This window comes from Meleagris gallopavo, chromosome 3 (genome assembly GCF_905368555.1).
Source record: "Meleagris gallopavo chromosome 3, MGAL_WU_HG_1.1, whole genome shotgun sequence".
Taxonomy (NCBI): Eukaryota; Metazoa; Chordata; class Aves; order Galliformes; family Phasianidae; genus Meleagris; species Meleagris gallopavo.
In genome coordinates, this window is record NC_139406.1 from 75,531,417 (window position 1) to 75,551,954 (window position 20,538).

A 20,538-nucleotide genomic window follows, 5' to 3' on the forward strand; every position below is an offset into this window, starting at 1 on the left:
TCAGTTTTCTTCCGACAGTACAATAAATTTTAAGTATGTAGTCAAGATAGCCACTTTCCATTCTTACACTGTCAGTGGTTTTCATAAGTATTGAAACAGTTTAATACAATGCTTTCTTTTGTAAAATTCCAGTTCACGAAAACCCTGTGGTTTTTTTTGCGTGCCAAACATAAAAATAAGCTTGTCTTTTCAAAAGCAAATATATGTTTATTGTTCAGGGAAGACAGTCCTTCTACTTGTTGCCTTTAAAATAAAGTCATCTGAAAATATTTATCTTAAGCTCTTTTCCTTTATGACTTTTTTTTTTTTTTTTGTGCTCCTGCCTAACAAGAGATATATTAGCAAAGTTCACTCCTGGATGTCATCTTGATTTTTTTGTGCATTACAGCCCATAATGACTACTCTTCTGCAATTAAAAAATCTACATTATTGTATCAGCGATACAGTACTGCAAAATAAAATTCACTGCTTAGAGAAGTCTTGCAGTTGCTATTAATTGCAGAAAAAAAGAAAATATGAAGACATTTCCTATGATTGTGTGTAACTGCATTTGCTCATTTTTGTTTTTTTCAAGAATGGAATCCATATGTAAAGACACAAAAAATATTTGTTTTGTTTTAAGTGATTGGAAATGCGTAGAGAAGAGACTCGTAGATCATTCTGTGGAGTTCAGTAAGTTTAATAGAGGCATTAGTACGCACACACTGATGCACTGTCACTGAGCTCCGGTAGGCTTGAGTATGGGTGTTTGGCTTAGAAACAGAATCGAGGGGTAAGAATTTTTTGCTTTTTGCCTCTCCTAAAATACAACAGAAGAGTAGCTGTAACGTCTCATTGCAAAAGTAGGGTAGGGAATAAAGTATTTTGTAACTTTACCTTTTGAAAATAAATAAAACATTTTTATTTATTCTCTGACAGAGTTTCACTTTGCACTCTCCTTTCAATTACACTGTAGTGTATTGAAGGCACTTACAATGCTTTCAGTTTAATCAAAGCAGAGCACAAGGTAAGCAGCTGCCTGTACCTCTTGAGTATGAATCATGAATGATGATTTTTACTTTTCTGAGAGTGAGTACTAATTGTTTGCAGGCAATTTATCATTATGTTGCAAGATATTAATATCACATGTTAAAATTGCACTTACATTTACAGTCATGTATTAATGGAAATATATATATTTAGACAATCTGATCAGATGTAAAATAGTGCAATTGAATCTCTTAGGTTTTTTGGTATACACTAGTTCATATTTTTGTAACCTGTATAGTAGCTAACACAAAGATTCGTACAGTGCTCAGTGCAATAGAGTGAGGAAGAAACCAAGTTAGCCATCAGCGGTGCCAGTTATTTCCATGAAACATAAAATATATATTTCATCAGTACTGCAGGAGTAGTTTACAAATAATGAAACTTGCTGTGAAGTCATATTGTGTACCAGGAAAATCAGACCTCTGAGCAAAAATACGGTTTCTTAAGTCAGAAGAAAATTGTTCTGCTTTGGTTGGTAATGTATGACCAGAGCAAGTTAGATGGGCAGGATTTTTTTTTTTTTTTTTTTTCAAGATAAAGGGAGGTTTTTTTTTTTTTTTTAAATGTACTTAAGATTTACCTGACTTTCATGATGTGTTCCTAAAGAGGGAAAAGAAAGAATCTGAGAGGTTGCTGAAGAGATATTTTAACAGTATCTACTTCTCAAATTTAGATCCTGGGCTGTCAGTCTCGCACAAAGATGTAACTGCTGTCAGTATAAATACAGCCTGTAAATTAAGAAGTTCTTTGATTTGTACAGTTTTGCCTTTAAGGATGTAATCTTCACACTGAGACTTTCACCTGTTTTTTTTTGTTTTTTTTTTGTTATTTTTCTCCATTTGAATGAGGGATCAGATAGGCTTCCTACTTGATAAATGTTCATTTATGATGTTTAATCAAAATCAAATCCTGCATCATTAGTAGTCTTTTGTAAGGTTTTTTGCACTGCGTTCTTTAAGAGTGCTTTTAAGCAACCCGTGTTAAAGGCGCCAGTCTGTAGCATTTTGCCTAACTTCTATTATGGATTTTGAACTTTATTTCTCTTATTTTTATGCAGATGAAAAGTTTTTAATTAAAATAATAGACGTGGATTGTGAAACTACTGTGCTTGAGAAAGGGATATAGCACTTTAAAAGGTATTAGCATAAAGATATAGCACATTTGTTTATTATGTTTCAAAATCAGCTGCTAGTATCTCTGCCACAGGTAACAATTGACTTTTCAGGCTTCAAGTTAATAGCCTTGTCTCTTGCTTGTAGGGATCAATATTAGTATTAATTAATCACCATTATCAGCCCTAGGATCTGGTTCTATTTGTTGTTACATCAGCAAAATATCAATATAGAAAGTGGACTCTCTGATCGTCATGGCAACTTCATCTCTTGGGTCAAAGAAAGTTTATCTTATCTGTGCATGGAGAGTGGCAAACTGTTTAGGGATCTAGTTTGAACTCTAAGAACATTGATTTAGTTTTTGTTTGTGAATAGAAGCTGAATTCCAATCACAAGCGATAGGTAAGATTTAAATATTAATGCCCACAGGCTTGTCTGAGAGGGCGTCATTACCATTACTGTCAGCTTGTCTTTTTGAGATGACACAACGGTAGAGGAGAATTTTGAAGTCAGGATTACTTAAAGCTTAGTAATTTGGGCATTGGATAAACAGGTTATAAAGTGAAAGTATGGAAATTCTACAGTATTTTTGCAGTAATATTTTTTCTCCCGTGCAATGTATGGTTGGGATTTCTTCCACTTAAATAGCATTAAGTGTAGAACTAGCTCAGAAGCACATTCCTTCTACCAACTCACATTCTACATATTGTATTATGCATTCTCCCTTAAAAGACTTCTCAAACAAGTATGTGGAAAATCAAATGAAATAGCATCAGTGTTCTATTCACTCTTGAACTAATGCCTGTCAGACATCGTGGAAAATATGTATGCAACAGTCTGGTTAATTATTTTTTAGTCTTGTAAGCTGATGCAATCATCTCCTAAGCTTGTGACAATAAAATATAAATAATGCTGTATTATCGTGTTATAGTATCCATCTATATTCTTAAGTGCCTGCTAAGAGTTAGTAGTCTGTTAGTAGACAATGCATCCAAGACTTCTCAGTACGTATATAGCTATAGCATGGTTGAATCTTGATCTGAGGGCTTGGAAGACAATGATTACAAGTTTTGCTTTGGGAAGCAAATGCACTCTTTTTACCCAGTTGTTTGTAAATGTTGTATACGTACATTGATTTGTTTGATAGCTCCTAAGGACATGCTGTATTTGAGACAAAGATTAAGAGTATCAATATACTTGCCTGCTAGATATTGGCTGAATAGGATTTCTTTTTTTTCTTTTTTCCTTTTTATTCCTCAAATGTGAAATAACAAAAAAAATCTGTCTTTCTTATGCAGTGATGCAGGTAAAGTATTGTTTCGGGGAATGCAAATGGTATAAGTGCAGTTCAGCACATTTGCAGTATTGAAGAGGAGTTCTTGCAGAAAATACAGAGAAGCAGCCAAACAAAACCCAAACGCATGCATAAAGCTTGTTCTGTAGAAGGAATCAGTTCTCGGTATTGACATTTCTCATTGATTATTCAGTTTCATCTAATGCTTTGAAAGGGTAATGCCATCATGAGTTGGTAACAGATGCGGGTGGTTGTCACAGTAGATTTTTCTTCTTTAGAAAAGGAAAAGGGATTTAGTTTGATATAAAGATGTACAGCCTTAAGTTATGTTTTAATAGCTTCTAATATTGTCTATGTAATCACATCTGTGAAATAGAGTTTGTATAATTTAAAAACACGATAAGCAAAAAATGTTTCTGTCTTCCTGTTACAGATGTTGAATAAATTTTATCCTGGTGATTTTCCATCTACCTTCTTATTTCTCTCTTGTCCCGTATTTCCTGTGTTGAAGAAAAGTGTTATGTAAGATTGTTACCCTTTGCAAATGCTAGTAATTTGTTTTGAAGAATTAGCTAGGATTTCAAAACACGTTTAGGAGGTGGCGTCCTCAGAAACCTTTAAGGAACTAATTTGGTATTATCTATTTGATCTTTTTATTCATGCCAATTTTTAACTGCAAGTGTGTAAAAAAAGTGTAAATAATGCTCTCACTCTTAAGTACTACCACCTAGTTTTTGTAGAACTTTTACAATAAAGGTTAGTTCAATTACAGTAGGCTCATAAAATAGAGAGAAGGTACTAATAACCTTCTGAAAATAACACTACTTTAGTGGTTAGTGAATTACTCAGACATCTTTGCATAAGCTCTTCTCATAACTTACTCTTTGCACTCACATAGATGAGTTAGAGTGATGTTGCTTTACTCTTCCAAACGACAAGATTTGAAGCTTTCAGACTGAGATTAGCTGGTATAACTGTGTGTCACACACTGGTTTTACTGTACTCGGTCTTTTTACCTTAGATTCAGTGTAGCAGAGTACAGTAAAAAATTTTCTTGAATCTGTACACTTTTCTAATGAATAGAGTATTAATACCGACTGCAGTAAAATATCACAACATTTTTCATGTTAGCGGGTTTTTCATCTAATCCTTTACTGGATGGTATAATAATATATTTTTAAACTTAAGATTCACACACTGTTCTTAAAAATAAATTAAAAAAAAAAAACAACAAACTTTCAACAAATGTGAAAATAATTGTGGGATAAGGGTTTAAAAATACATACATCCACAAATGGTATATGAGAGTTTGTATATAAAATCAGAATGTAGCGTAAAAGAGGAGCCAAGTTTATATTTAATTATTTTCATCGTGTTTAAAGGAATTCCAGGGTTGAGGCTCCCCCCCTTCCTAGGCTTGCTCCTTCTCATATTATCTATGAAAAGTAAAAGTCTATATGTTTTTGTGGTACAGAAAAATGTAATTACTTTTTAAACACACTTGCAGTTATTATTGAAAAGTGATTTTTAATGAGAACAGAATGAATTATACTGTAAAACAGGAAATTCCTCATAGACCCAAATATGGTGAGAGATGTCTTTTTGTGTATCTATTGTGAAGATTTTCTCTGCTGAAATGGAATAATCTTGAAAATACTTTTTCAGATGATATATGGAGGTGTTCATTTAGGCCGAGAAGAAATTCTGTAGAGGCTGATATTATTTTTACTTCTGTAGTTGCAGCACAAGCCTCAAAGGAAGTACTGTGATTTACTCCTGTAATGGGGATCATCATTAGAACTGCTATTTAATACTTGTTATGCTTCTGTTATCAAGTAGAAAGATTAGCGTTTATAAGATATCCAGAAAAAAATTGCAAAGGAATTGTGAAATCTAATTTGAAATTATGTGTATATTCTGTATCTTGTATTCACTTCTCACTTTCACATTCAGGCTTAATGTTAGATGGCTATAAAGATCTTTTCTCTGAAAAGTTGTGAAGAAGTACAGCAAGGACTTTCCTAATATATTTTATGCGGCTTTGTGAATTGAACTGCAACGCAGTTTGGAACCAATGAAGACGATGACAAAAGTATGAAAGGTTGAATAGTTTTGAAAAAAGAATTGCCGTAACTCCTTCCCACCTTCCAAGGTTACGATCTTCAGTTAATAAATGTGCATGGCAAGGACTCCAGCTTTCTTGAAAGCAGTATCAAATCAGTTTTGAAAGCTTTCAGTCAGACTGGGATTTATATAGTATCTGCTAATTGCACTTCAGCTGTTTCAGAAGGGACATAGACAAAATGTTGTCGCTTTGTAGAACGCAGAAGAAAAAAAATTGTGACTGTAGCCATTGAGTTTCTGGTGTTTTGGGTGCTTATAATGCATGAAGTGTTCATGTGAACAATCATAGAGTGGAACTGAGTAATGAATATGATGCGTATATTAATACGATGGAGTACCTCTGAGAGGCCCTTGGTTTGCAAATAACTTCATTTTCCAAGAAATTGATCAATTCTTGATGCAAATGCATGTATAGATTTCTACTTTAAAAAAATGTTTGCTAGTCATTCAAAAAATGCATGATATTTCAGTGAACACTGCAAAATTTAAGAAATGAGAAAAATCTCAAATATTTGACAGTTTATCTGGAAAAAAATTATTAGCTAGTTGCTAAAAATACAAGTGCGCTCCTTAACAATGTGCATCTTGGACAAACAGACGCATATTTTGTCATCAAGTTACTTAAGCTTCTGAAGTCAGGGCTACAACTGGGTCAGATGATAAGATGAGCACAACAGAAAAACGAAGAGTGGCTCTGATAAAAACTGATTGATTGATGTCTGGCTTCCCCACCATCACAAGCAGTTGACAGTTAGTTTGGGATCAGATGATTTGGCTTTTGCGATAGAAGATGGGGCCTGGTAGGCAAGTCTGAAGGACAAAAAGGTCGGTTTCTGTGTAGTGTCAGGCAGTGCTAGGTTCCCACAAGGTGGGGTACTGGATTATGCTTTTCTTCAGCTACAAGACTTAACTTTTCATGGTCCATTGAAAGGCCAAGTAATCTGGTCAGTATTAATACAAAAATAAGGCTGTATGCTGTGAGAGAAAGCAGTGAAAGCAGAGGGAATATGCTTGCTGGACAAGTGAATTACAGAAATGAAATATTTGTTGATATTTGCTTAAAGCCTTGTCATTTAATGAATAATGATTATATATCATAAACTCTGATTTAAAAAAAGAAAATGGTTTTTACTTGTAAATATTTCACTGCAGCTGGAAGAAATGTTTTGTGTTTCCTGCTGACAGATTATAATGAAGCATGGTGAACAAATTAATTTGTTTGTGAAATATTTGTTGCTATTCTGTAAGTCATTATTGCAGTAAGAATGTAAGTATTGAATACTGTACTTCACATAGAGAAGTATGTGTTTTTGCTAGATTAAGAGCAATTAACATGGTATACTTACTTTTAAAATTAATTTATGTGAAGTATTTTTGTTAATTGGAGATTATTTATCAATCTGAGACGATAGCATGAACAGCTGGGTTTTAGTTTGTATTTTGTTTGTTTTTCAGAGCACAATTACAATTAGCACTCTCTATGTAATGGCCACAGAAGGGGGAAGAAAAATGCGTAAATGAAAATCAAGACATAATGGCTTTCAAATGAAAAAGATTTTCAATGTAAGCCGTGAAAATGTGTACAACTGCCACAGAATTGGAATTTGGACAGCTCGGATTTGAATTTAGATTTTTGGTCAGTTGGGTACCCTCTAGAAATCCTTTATAATGTATCGTTTTTCTCTGAGTTTTAAGGGTCAGATCTCCAAAGGACAGTCAGGTCTCAGCTAATGCTGCTGGCTTAATATCAGTAAGATGAATTCTGCAAGGTGCTGTATTGCTGATAGTATAACTGGAATGCAATATGAAAGAACCTGTAGTATAACCTGGAGTGCTACCAGTAATAACTGATCAGTGTAGGTGAACTGGTGGTTGTTTGAACAGTGATTAGTTATACTTCAAGAAAGGTTGTTTTCTTACTGTCTAATCTCTGAAAACCTGTTTCATTTAATACATAATAATAAAAGGTCTTATACAAGAGAAACAGTTTTATCCCTTATATTTTATACACCTCTTTTGAGGTCTATATTAAAGGTGCATTTTAAAACACAGACTTTAAAATAGTAGATATGCATGCAGATTTTAAACAAGGCTGTAGAAGTGTCTAAGAACTTCTTCAATTTTTATTAATATCACACTGCATCACTTTGATAGAGCTTTTGTGGGCTTTTATATATAATTAAGCTGGACACTCAGTGTTATTACATGTGGTCTGAAATATGAATTTCATATTTATTTGCAGATGGTTCAGATTTTCAGGTATGTTACTTTTACAAAGATGTTGCATAAGAGAATAAGTAGTGCTTGTATAAATAAGTCTTATTATGTCTGAAAAAAATGCCTCCAAAAGATACAGAGAACAATAGAACTATTTGATAGAGCAAATTTCCAGCTACCAAACATTATTTTTCCACCAAGTCACCACCATTAGCTTGGCATTTTTGCCTGTGATGAATTAGAGCCTGTGTGCTGCACTTGCCAAAATCTGCTCCAGTGGAGGTGACTCAGTGTCACTGACACCATTGCTGAAACCACCTACCACCTCCCTGTGCTCACATCCACTGTTTGGTTTCCAGAAACATTCAGCAAGCATCAATGAATGATAGTAGGTGCTGTTTTTTCTGCACAGAGGATCTCAGTGGCACACCTTTGCTCCATGTGCGCTTCTATGTCAGACACCATTTTGTTGGCAACAAACTGGTGGGGAAGGTTCAACCTCTTCTGCCATATCTGCCAACAGTGGCAACTGATGTTGTGGGTATTACTTTTAGTGCAGCCCTCATACACTGTAAAACTGGAGAGAGATTTACTTGTTTCAAATATGATACTCATGCCTGATGAGAGAGTGTCGTCTGCTTTACTCTTCCTCTCTTGTTTGGAAGTTTTAGACGTCTAGTGTATACAACTGTGACCAGTGTACTTATATGTTGAAGAAAATCAGAGTGGGTGAATCAAATAGGGGTGGAAGAGGGTGGGTTGTGGAAGTCATGTATCCAAAATAATCAAAATAATCAATTCTCATAAATGGAGAGTAAAAATCACCTATTTAGACCAGATTGGCTGTGTAATTTTATGGTTAGTTCTGCAGCTTAGGAAATCTCATTCAAGTAGAAGTGTACTTCGGGGATGTTTTGACTGGTGTTATTAGTTTGACATTCATTTTCATGTTCTTTTACTATTGGTTCTGAATTTTTACTGTCAGGAAAGGAGGTGAAATTCAGTTACTGAATTCTTATGCCACCAACTAAATTTGTTTTTCACTGTTGTCAGGTATTAGAAAATAAACAAGACAAAAATACTTTGAGAGTTACTTCTGTTGTGCTTAAACTGTTTCAAGTCAAATCATTAGTGGCATAGTACACATTACACTAGGCAGCACCAGTTTAAGAGAAAGATCATCTCCGATTTGCACTGCTGTACTGCCTTTGAACATGACAACACACTTTATCATTCAGAAAAATATTTTGAGAATATGGATTCGTATGATGGAGCCATCAAAATAATTTAAGTTTTGGCTTGTAACTGATTTTTAACCAGGCACAGTGTTATGCTAATCTAGTCCCAAATTCTTACAGAATACAACTTATGAAGTGCTAATTTATGATCTGGATTTTATTTTAAGGGTAGAAAAAAACCACATAAATCTGTAATGTTTAACCACATTTATTAATAAAATATTGATTTATTGTAAGAAAATGATATTAAAGTGCTGTGCAATTGCTTTATCCATTTCCCTGTAGACAGATGTTCCTGTTACTAAAAGTACCAAGATGCACATGGTATTTGGCACCGTTTTAGAAGCTTCACTGTGAAAAACAAACATACAGAGTTCTTCAATGGCAGTTCAAAAAAGTTTTACAATAAACTATTTGAATAACTATTTTTATATTGTGTCATGTCGGAAACAATTATCTAAAATTAAATTGTCACAAATTAAATAGGATTTTTTTTTTAAACAAGTCTTGCACCTGGGGAGAATTAATTGCATACATCAGTGCAGGTTAGTTGATGACCTGCTGGGTAGGAGCTCTGATGAGAAGGACCTGGGTGTTGGTTGAACACGAACCAGCAGTGTGAACTTGTGGCCAAGAAGGTTAGTGTGATCCTCCTCCTCTACTCTGCCCTGGTGAGTCCACATTTAGAATATTGTGTTCAGTTCCAGGCTCCCCAGTTCAAAAAAGACAGGGATTTCCTAGGAGTCCAGCAGAGGGCGACAAAGATGATGAAGGGCCTGGAGCACCTCCCATATGAGGAAAATCTGAGTAACCTGGGTCTGTTCAGCCTAGGGAAGAGAAGACTGACTGGGGATTTGATAAATGTTTATAAATATCTGAAGTGAGGTGGGAAGCAAACTGATGAGGCCAGGCTCATCACAGCAATAAGACGAGGAGTGATGACCTTAAACTTGAACATAGGAGGTTCTGTACATACATGTGACAGAACTTCTTTACAGTAAGGGTGATGGAGCACTGGAACAGGTTGTCCAGAGACACTATGGAGTCTCTTTCTATGGAGTTACTCAAGAACCGTCTGGATGCCTAACAGTGTGACCTGCTTTAGCAGGGGAGTTGGACTGAATGATCTCTTGAGGTCCCTTCCAACCCCTGCAGTTCTGTGTGGAAGTGTTTTGTCTACTAGCTGAATTCCAGAATTATTTCTAACATTTTCTTCTTAAGAATGCATTTAAACTATATGCATTTAAATAAACATTTGTGTTCATGTATCTCTATATGTGTGAGAACTAGTAAGGAATTGTCAGTGTATAAAATGAGGCATGCAACATGATTTATACTAGCAATAGTATAAAATACACCTACTTTTAAGCCAAAAACATGCTACAGGTAAATACGTTATTCATAATACAGTAGTTGGAAGTTTTGACATAGTTCTTTCTGTAAGTTATTTTAGTTATTTAAGTTACTTAATTAAGTCATTTCTTATTTTATATCTGAAATAGAGCCTTGGAAACAAGCAAAGTGTGGAAAATGATAGGAAAATGAGTTTTAAGTTTCCTACTGTGCTCCATGTGATTTAAAACTTTATTTTTTTTTACTATTTTTTTGCTTTGATATCGATACCCAATTTTAAGAGATTTTCAGCTCCTACAGCTCTTCTTGGAATTAGTTGGTAGTAAACCCAAAGTTCTACAATAAGGAGTAGCATCCAGGTTCTTTCATTCCTGTTGCTGTTGTTTATCTACAACTTCAGTCTCCTTTTACTGAAAATTTTATACATGTATGCAAATGTATATATGTATTATATCCCTCGGACTATAATACCTGTTTAAAATAGCCAAGTATAGCTCTTACCAGATTTTCCTTTCTGTTTTCCAAAAGACCTGCATAAATAAACACTTGATTTCAGATTAAAATCTTGCTTTATAGCAAAATCATAAAAAGGAAGCTCTACAGTGGAAACTCTGAACTTGAAGAATATGCTGTGTCTATTTTATTAAGCTGCTAATAATGATGTCAGAGTTTGTCTTGAAAATAGGTTCTGTGTTGTAGATTTAAGGCTATACTATTACAGGCAAAATCATACAAAGTTTATCTTCTATAGATTTTTATCATAAGTTTTGAAATTTTGATGCGCTGTGCCAAAAACAGTTCATCTTTCATAGACAGCAGATGTTTTAACTTGAGTGATATTTAAGATGCCTATTATATTTAAGAAGACTATTATGTCCAGACAAATTGTCCTTTCAAATTCTATTTCTAAAAATGTCGGTGCCAAATCTAGTGAGGTTTTTTGCACCTTAAAGGTCGTGTATCTTTAATGTTGCTTAACTGCTAGCTTTCTATAGTTCTCTGTTACATATCATAATTGAAGACAATCCAATTTATTTATTAATTGTAATACCCTTCTTTCGTTGTTCATGGGTGGTTTTTTTTTTTAAATTTTATTTTATTTTTCCTATTCTTTATTCTTTTGGGAAAGAAGAGCATTGAACACAACTTAGCTATATACAGAAGCAGTGAAAATCTGGAAACCGTAACTACTGCTAGTTGAATAGCTTTTACATTCAAATATATTTTGGTAACTGAATTATGGTATTGCAGTTGTGTGTGAAGTGTTAAGAAAAGTTGCAGGCTTTTGTCTGTATTTTAGTCTCTAATTAAGTATGAGGCATCTTGCTAGAGGAATTTCAGAAAAGTGTGTTAAATGTATTGTGTTTTGTATAAAATAATACTGTCTTAGTGAACTACATGGATTGAATGTTTCAATTCCAGTTGGTGTTTCATGTCAGTAATGCACTGCTCATCCAAATTGTAGGTTTGTGAAATGGCAAAATGTTATGCGTATTCTAACCTGCGTGTAATAGTTAATAGTATGTATATACTTAGGATTATTACTAACGGAGAGGTGATGGAGAATTCATTCTTCGTATGTATTCTCAGTAATATAGCGTAATCACTAGGTGGAATTCTGTACATTTGCTTCATTATATTTTAGTGTGATCCTTACCCATACATCTCTTCCATTCCCTTATTTTTTGATAAGTAATCATAGTTTGCTTCCTTGTAGTTTTCCTATTTGAAGAGATCAATGTCATTATCTAGTTCTTTGGCAAAACTTTAATCTTGAGACTGGAAATAACTGGTAGAACCTGGAACAGGACCTAGGGCCTTTAGACCTGATCTATCTGTTCAGTGCAATTTTTGAACTGCATTTGATGTTGCTCCTATCTCCAGTAAATTTTACTAGTTGTAAGAACACAATAAAAAAGGAAGACAGAGCCTATTGCCTTGTTCACATAATTTTGATATAGAAAATCCAAGTCCAAAAAAGCGATTTCTAGGTCTTATAACTCGTAACTGCATATAAGTCTATAGACCTCAGAGCTGTGCACATGCAACTAATGGGACTCCAAAGACCAGTTCATTGAATGAACAGAAACTGTGTAAAAGAAGTGCCACGTGGCCATTCTTGTATTTACTATCTGGAATAATTAGGCTAAACCTTATACATTCTTTATGCAGTAGGAGGATGGGAAGAAGTGATCATCATTTGAGTAAATTGGTGATTTGTAGAAGGCACTGTTTGCTGGTCATAACGCTTTCCCTTTGAAGCAGTTGTTTAAATGATCTGTAAATAAAAATGGAATCTTGTTAAACTGGATGAGACTGAGGGACTGGAAGTACAAGTTTTGATATGACTTCATATGCATTGTCTTAGAGGGAATAATTTTCTTACAATTGATACCATAGTTTTATTAACACCTGTTATATTAATGTAAGTAGTAGAAATCTAAATTTTTTTATTATATGCAGGTTGGATATTAGTTGCCTTTTCTTAGGAATGTATTTTTGAATTAAAAAGAGTCCCCCTGCAGAAAATCCACTGTATCTTAACCATTAAATTTTTTTTTTTTAAATAACATCAGACAGAATACCGCAATCTCATAGCATATGGATAATTCTGACCTCTGATTAAAAATCCCTATACATAATTTCAAAATATTTATTTTATAAATGAGGAACTATAAACATATCGTGAGATAACTGAGACAAAAAGGCTGAAATTATTGCCATGATTTTCAAGAGATCGAGAGCTGTCCTTCATTGGTTTCTCTACTTTCTTTTGGGTGGTCAGTCACCAGAGAATGAATGGTAAGAGCAAATAAGCGTAATAACAGAAGGTGTTGTGTATACTGTTTGGTTTTAAGGATCTACGACATTTTTGCTTGGTAATCTGTGAAGAAGACTTAAAGTATGACTAAGAAGCAAACCAACCAACCAAACAAAAGGCTTTTTTTCCTTCTTGATTTTGCTCTTTACTATAAATGAAGGTCTTGTCAATGTATAACACCAAAGCACCACAGAAGGCTTAATCAAATCAGCTTAAATGGGGATTTCTTAGTACTAAGGGGTTACAGATGTAGGTAAATTAAAGTTTTTGCAGTTGTTGTTGTTGCTTATTTATTTTGTGTATGTTAGCGCCTGTTTAATTTCCAGTGATTAATTATTTATGTAAAGAGAAACAATAAGTTATTGCATTAAACATTTGGAAAACCCTTAAGTAGCCTCAAAGTTACCCCAGACACACTTCAGCAAAAGAACAATGATCAAATTTGATAGAATTGGCATTTTTAAGATAACAGAAAAATAGAAAAATGATTGTTTCCCTGAACAAAAAATCTTCCTGGATGGACTTACGTGTCTCTAGTGAAAATAACATAATTGAAGTACAGATAGACAGAAGCAGGTCATAGGTTTCTGTGAAATCAAAGTGAATTTTTCAAGTACAATTTACTATTAAATGTTAATTTAATAATTTAGTGGAGATCAGTGAAAGGTCAAGTTGAATGCAAAGGGTTAAAATGCTGAACGGTGACCTGAACAAGGAGTTGTTGTGTCTCTGAATCCCAGACATACTTTATTAGGACAATCCAGCTGGTTTTCTATTTCTATCTCCTCATTATCAACACGCTTATGGTATGGCCTCTTCCCCCTCACTTCCAATGCCAAGAATTTGGCAGGGACACCATGTGAGGAGGTCAGAGAGAGATTGAGAGGAAAAATGAAGTTGAGACTGCAGCAGAGATGCAGAAAGAGGGAGTCTTGTTGGTGAGGAGCTAAGGCTTGTTTACTGTGTGGGGACTACGTGCAGAGGTGGTTTTTTGTGTGTGTGTGTCTGAGCAGTTCTTACAGCTTCGCATGAAATTAAAACTGCTGACATTTGCCTTGATTGTCTTCTCAGTGAAAATGGTGTAAAACAAGAAATAACAGTTAAGCTTAAGGAATTGCAGATGTGAAAATTAGTAGAAAAAATGAAAAAAAAAAGATTTATTCATGTTTGGCATCTTATGTTTTAAGATGAAATTATTCAAAAAGTGCAGTATTTTTTCATGGAAAAAAGCAAAGATTTATAAATAGAAGCAGCACACTGTTAAATTGCTGTATGTGTTGGATCTGGCTTTCTCTGGCTGAGAGAAAAAAAAAAAAAACAACCTCCAGCAAATGTTCGAAGGAAGGAAGTGGGAGGAAAAAAGTCCTTCTTGCACATTTCCATAGTTTCCATTTCAAAATACGTGTACCATTGCCATATGACACATACCTTTACATCAACAGATACATAAATTTAGTATTCTTACTGGTGAAACCAACTGCGTGAGAGCACTGATTAAACAGAAAGTAAATTTAACGTATTGTTTGTTCAAACCCGTGGGGGGGGAAAAAAAAAAAACAACTGGAGAAAATGCAGAGAGATTTTCTATAGAAGGTCAGTTTCTGTTCAGAATGGTCTCATCTGTGTTTCTTTAGGACAATATGTAGTGCTTCCTCTAGGTCTAGTGTGGATTATATCAAATGGATCTATGATTAATGCTGTTCTAAAAATATTTTTGGTTTTCATCCTTTTCCTGGCATTCCCCTTTTAGATAATGGGAAAATGTCTGAATGGAAAAGTGAGTTAATTTCTTCTGGTGGGAGGATGTATTGATCTTGTATTTCTTACATACTTAAAATTCCTATGGAAACAGATAGAGATTGTGTCCACAAGGAGTGGTAGGATTTAATCTCAACTTTACAGATGTCTTTGTCAGATGTTTGCTTTCCAGTTTTTACACGATTAATACGTGTTCATTACAAACGACATGTCGGTGGTAGTCATTGTTTTTAAACTGTTGAGATTAAGGGTGATGTTTAGCCCTGTGCTACAGTTCCAAACTCTAAGGCCAAATAATTTCTCAGCTTCTGTGTACAGTGCCCATTTTTGTCCTGTGACACGTGCAGAGTAGGGGCTGTCACCCTTAATATATGGTCTGTGTTACAAGAACTTCTAAGAGGCCTTGATCCTTAGTTCTAGGTTTCATGGTAAATTGCAGGGGGAAATATTGTCCTGACTAGCATACTGCCAGGAATTTCTTAAAACTGCTAGTGGTGGTAATACTTGATTGCATGGGAAAACCTAACGCTTGCAGAAAGCACGACTTAAGAACGAGATTGGGAAGGTTGTGAAAGAGGGAGAGTGAAAGCGAGAGAGACTTATTTTGCTGAAAGGATGAAGGAAAAGAGACAAAATTCATCTCACTAGTAAATTCAGGTACCTCTGTAATTGAACAACATGAGCACACAAGCAGGGTGCAGATAATAGACAAAGGAAAAAGAAAGGATTCACTCTGGGCTGGGATTAGAACCTGGGGCTTTCCAGATGTGAAGAATAATTTATACTTAAAGAACTTACTCTCTCAGAGGAAGGGAGAACATTTTAGTTGAGCTATGCCTGTAATGCTAATATTTCTGTATTCATTTGTAATTTTAAAAGTTCCATTTATGCTTTTATTTTTTTTATACTATTCACAATAAACTCGTGACACTTCTGCCCCCTCATAACAGACACCTAACAATGAAGCAGCTTCAATTAAGAAGCAGAACATCAGCCTCTGGCATCTTATTCTGTTGTTCCATCTTTTTTGCTAGGGAGAATTCATTTGTTTCTTAATTAAGAAAAACACCAATAGCATGAAAATTCTGCTTATGGTACCTGAATGGTAATTAGGTGAAAGGTAAAAAAGAAACACACACATACATTCCAGTAGCAGCCAAAATGAACTTGAGCTGATAAAAATGAACTAAACTACCCTTGCATAAATCGAGGCTGAGAGAAGTGTACAGTCATTATGGCTAAGACAATATGCAAACTATCTTCAAAGAAATCAAATTGCTAGAGTGTTTTCATTTGCATGTATTAACTATTAACATAATGAGGAGAAGTGACATTGGACCCGGATTGTGTGTCTGTTCGGATTGATAACTCTACCGCATCTGCAAACAGGCGCCCAAAAATCAGACTTGTAGTCAGATCAGTGTTGAACTCTGAAGTGTGTATGCTTTTTTTATTGTTATTTTCTTTTTTGTTGTTTTTTTTTCTCATTTCTGTTGTTGTCTTTTTTTTTTTTTTTTTTTTTTTTTTTTTTAATATCTGGAACCCAAAACAAGCATTCTGGATTGCTGAATGCAAGTTATCCTTTGATTTTTGTTCTTTCCAAAGGTGATTCTTCTGCTACAAGCACTTATTTCATTCTTTTAAGGTACTGACTGTTACTGTATACTGATTTGTAGTTACTGAACATTTGTGTAATTATTTAGCTATATTTCTGTCTTATCAGATTTCCTACTTAAACTGTCAATCACTGTGCTTCTGAACAGAGAGAAAGTTTAGTAGAACTCAGACCTTTCAGGAGGTCAGTTATGTGCCATTTTATCTGATTACTTTGGAAAAGATTAGATGTTTACGATAAATTATCTGTTTAAATAATGGGAATTTATTTAGATTGCTATTTGACATGCTTTGTAGGAACGTAGATAAATTTCACTATCTCTTTTGCTAGAGGAGAAAATAGAAATTATTTTAAATTATTTTAAAAACAGTTATTATCATAAAATTTTTTTATAAGATTTTTAATAAAGGAAAAAAACACATGAACAATGCAATCTTTATCATCATTCTCTTTGCCTAAATTTTCTAAAAGGAATTTATTTCTTCCCATTGCAGGTCAAAGTTATTAAAAGAATGTAGTTTTTGAAGAAAGTGTCCACTAGTGAAAAGCAATAGTGAAAAGCCATATTGAGTCCTTAAAATTCAGAGTTTACAATGAGCATAAATTGGAATAAAATATTCTGCAATTGTTACATTTTGTTTATACACACACAGCATTTCTGTGTGAATGATATCACGTGTTATTCTTCTGCTTTGAGATTCTACAAAGCAGTGAGCGATGCTACATTGCTGGAAGGAGCACTTAAGAATTCTGTCCATGAATGTAAACCTTTCTTCCAAGAGGGCAGAAGGGATTCCCTCGTGGCTCTTTGATTGCTCTGTGCATCTGTTTCTTCACATAGCTCCACAGTTTTACTCCAGTTTGAGAGCTGAATCGTGCAAAAACTGGGATTTTTGAAACAACAACAACAACATAATGGTTCTTAAGGCAGGCCGGAGATGAGAATGAGGTAGACATTTGTCTATAATAACCGTATTATGACAACACAAACTCCTTGTAGCCATTATAGCTCAAGAAGAAGGTGGGAATGTGAATTCTTGTTTGTTGTATTTTTTAATGATTTTTAAAAATTTTTCTTAATGTTCTCAAATGTCCACTAAGTGCACAATGAATTACATTTTTGTATTTAGAATCGGAAACTGGAGCATTCTGATCTAAATTTCTAATTTTAAGTTTTGACTGTAAATAAAAGATCTGATCAATGTCGGAACAGTGAAAACAAATATTCTCTCTTTAGCAATTGGTGAAAATTTGAATCAAACCCCCCGCAGTCCATATGGAAGATATTCCAGTCCTTATTCTGGCTCCACCTAAAATCTGAGAATTAACCTATAGTTTGGCATACAACTTACTCTGCCTTTTAACACTGGAAGATTGATGCGGAAAACTCTTTACAGTGTGGGAGCTGACACGAAAATGTCTGTGAGAAGTTGAGTGGTACGAATCTCATCTAAGGGCATATTGCAGGATTCTGTACAATATAAAACTGTATAAGGTAATCTATAATTTGGATAATCTCGATCCACCCAGGTGAAGTTCTTGTTTAACGCTATCTTAAAATTACACTCACTTTTAACAGAGACAGTCCTGAGATTATGGATCATGGTGGGGTTTTTCTTGTATGTGTGGGAAGAAAATATATATATATACTTTTTTTTTAACTTGATAGCTATATGTTTTTAATCTCTGAATAATTTAATTTAGGGCTTTTGTTTTCTTCTGAAGCAAAGAAGTTAACTTTCCAAGAAAATTAATGAATTTTGTACCATTTTGTTAAATTCTGTCGGGCACCTGGTAAGGATGGAAATATTAAGATGCAGCCAGTAATGAGACACTATAGCTGCTAGTGTTTTACATGACTTCCCTTTGATTATAATAATAATAAATTTATATTTTACCTGCATCCACCTTTTGGATTAAGTCAGATGAAAAATAACTAGTTTTCCGTGCATATTTTAAATGTACTTTGTTTCAAACAATGTAGCAAGACTCAAATCTGTTTTAGCTTAAAATTTTTTTTACAGGTTTGTGCATATGTAAAACTGGATTGTATTTAATAATTCTACTGAACTTCGAAATGTTGTTCAATATTTAAATTATACATGTGCATGATGCCACAAAAGGAAGCATCTTCTCATTATTTCCTCTTGGATACAGAGTAAGTGTTTATCCTTGTGTACCAGCAGTTTTATCTCCTGTTTATCAAAATCAGAAATTAATGCGTCTCAAATTGTGTGTGCTTATGCACGCACATAGTAGTCCACTAATAGTAGGAGGATTCCAGATGGTCTACTGAAGAAACTATGAAACTCTGAGATAGAGTGAAGAAGTGGGGGGGTATGTGTTTTTTTTTTTTTTTTTTTTTTTTTTTTGTCTTTCTTCTTCTTGTTATGCTGCTAGAGAATCTTGAATAATTGTGTTACCACTGATATCTTATGGGAGATACCAGGTTGTGATAGGCATGCCCTAATCTTTTTACAGGTACAAAATTGTATGTGAAAATGCTTATGAGAGGCATAGGAATTATTTTCTATGTGATACAGGTATTTAGATGGTGTAATTTTAAAGAAAAGAGTGTGTTCCATAATGTTATGCATGCTTAGGTGTAGGCAGAATAAGGACCAAAAAAAACCTAAGGTTTTTTTTTTTTTTTAATTTCCCTAGCTTATGTTTATGAAAACTAAAGCACTTGTAGATTTCATAGAAAATTAACCGACTTTGAATTTTGAAAGCCCTACTTTCTTTCTGCTTGCGATGTGTATGTTTTGGTTGTTTTAGATGTCTGGATAGGAGGAACAGTGGAAAATGTTTAAAACCTTCTTTTAAAGGTCTCAGTCATTTCTTTATCTAAAATAGAGAACTATTCGATAGGAGAACTGTATGACAGAATCTGTTGTATCTCATATAACAGAATTTGGAATTTGGCATGCAGAATTTGCTGTTTTCCAGCTGGTGGCCACCTATTCATGTCTATTGGCAGTCCACTTTTCCTTGGTAAGTGGCATGCTATCCTGGAAATAATGCTACTGGCAAAGAGATTCCCAGTTTCTATATACTGAAAGTAAAATAATTAAAAATTATGATTTTTTAAGTCTGCTAATGTTCCTAAAATAGCATTGTAATTCAAGTAATGCATAAGAATGATAACGACTGTAATAATAGTCCTAGAATTATTCATATTTTATAGATACTAAAGAATTTCTCGTGAAAAGAGAAGGACCATAAATTTGTAATCATCAATGAGAAGGAAGAGTCAGTACTAGATGTTTGAGATTGAGCTGTTCCTTACTCTTGAACTGAATGCAAGCACCACAAAACTGTACATTTGACTGCATTGTGTGATTTACTGTTGGCGGTGTTTATAATGGCAAAACAACAAGTAAATTAATTTTTGCTAGTGCACGTGATTTACATGTAAATGAGCTCTCTTATGAGTCTGTAGCCTAAAATTTGAATTTTGCTTAAAATCTTCTAAAATAATTATTTTTTCCGTGAGGGAAAAACGATGGAGCATCCCTTAGGGAAAGTTTAAATAGTAATGGTATGGCATGTCTGTCCTATCACAAATAAATGAAATTTGAGTTCCATGTTAATTGTATTTTATTTATTTATTTTAAAGGAAGCTCCTCAAGGATTTCCAGAATTAATTCAGCTAATCAAGCATCTTTTACTACTTTTGACCAGTGGTTGTACATGTTCTGAGAATCTCCTATTAATGGTCCCCCATGTTTGATTGATTGGTGTGTGTTTTGTTTGTTTGCTTTGTTTATGCTTAAATCTCCTTATCGACCAAGATTAGCTTGTTGTTTAGTGACATGCCCATTAGTATTTGTGGATTTTGTTTATTTGCATTTTTTGTTTTAGTCTTAGGTTTTGCTTTAATATCACTTATGATAGGGCTCTTAGAGGACCTGTCTTTGAACTTACAAGGTCCTCTGTTCCTTTAACATGCATTATTAGTCTCCTGTCTTCTTTTT

The 20,538-nt window shown here is 34.1% G+C and overlaps 1 protein-coding gene across 3 annotated transcripts in view; it reads left to right on the plus strand.

The window, feature by feature from the left end:
* ZFPM2 (zinc finger protein, FOG family member 2) overlaps positions 1-20,538 on the plus strand; it is a 305,941-nt gene that overhangs the window by 4,278 nt on the left and 281,125 nt on the right. Inside the window, exon 1 of one of the 3 annotated variants that reach the window (XM_010709238.3) lies at positions 13,701-14,126. The exons of 1 other annotated variant lie outside the window; for it this stretch is intronic. Coding sequence is in view for 1 of the 2 variants with exons in the window: in XM_085221560.1 (XP_085077686.1) it covers positions 19,528-19,555 (28 nt within the window). In the remaining variant the exon portion in view is untranslated. Of the gene's footprint in view, positions 1-13,700; positions 14,127-19,492; positions 19,556-20,538 lie in introns of those variants that run through there. One more of the 3 variants, XM_085221560.1, reaches the window with a different exon arrangement.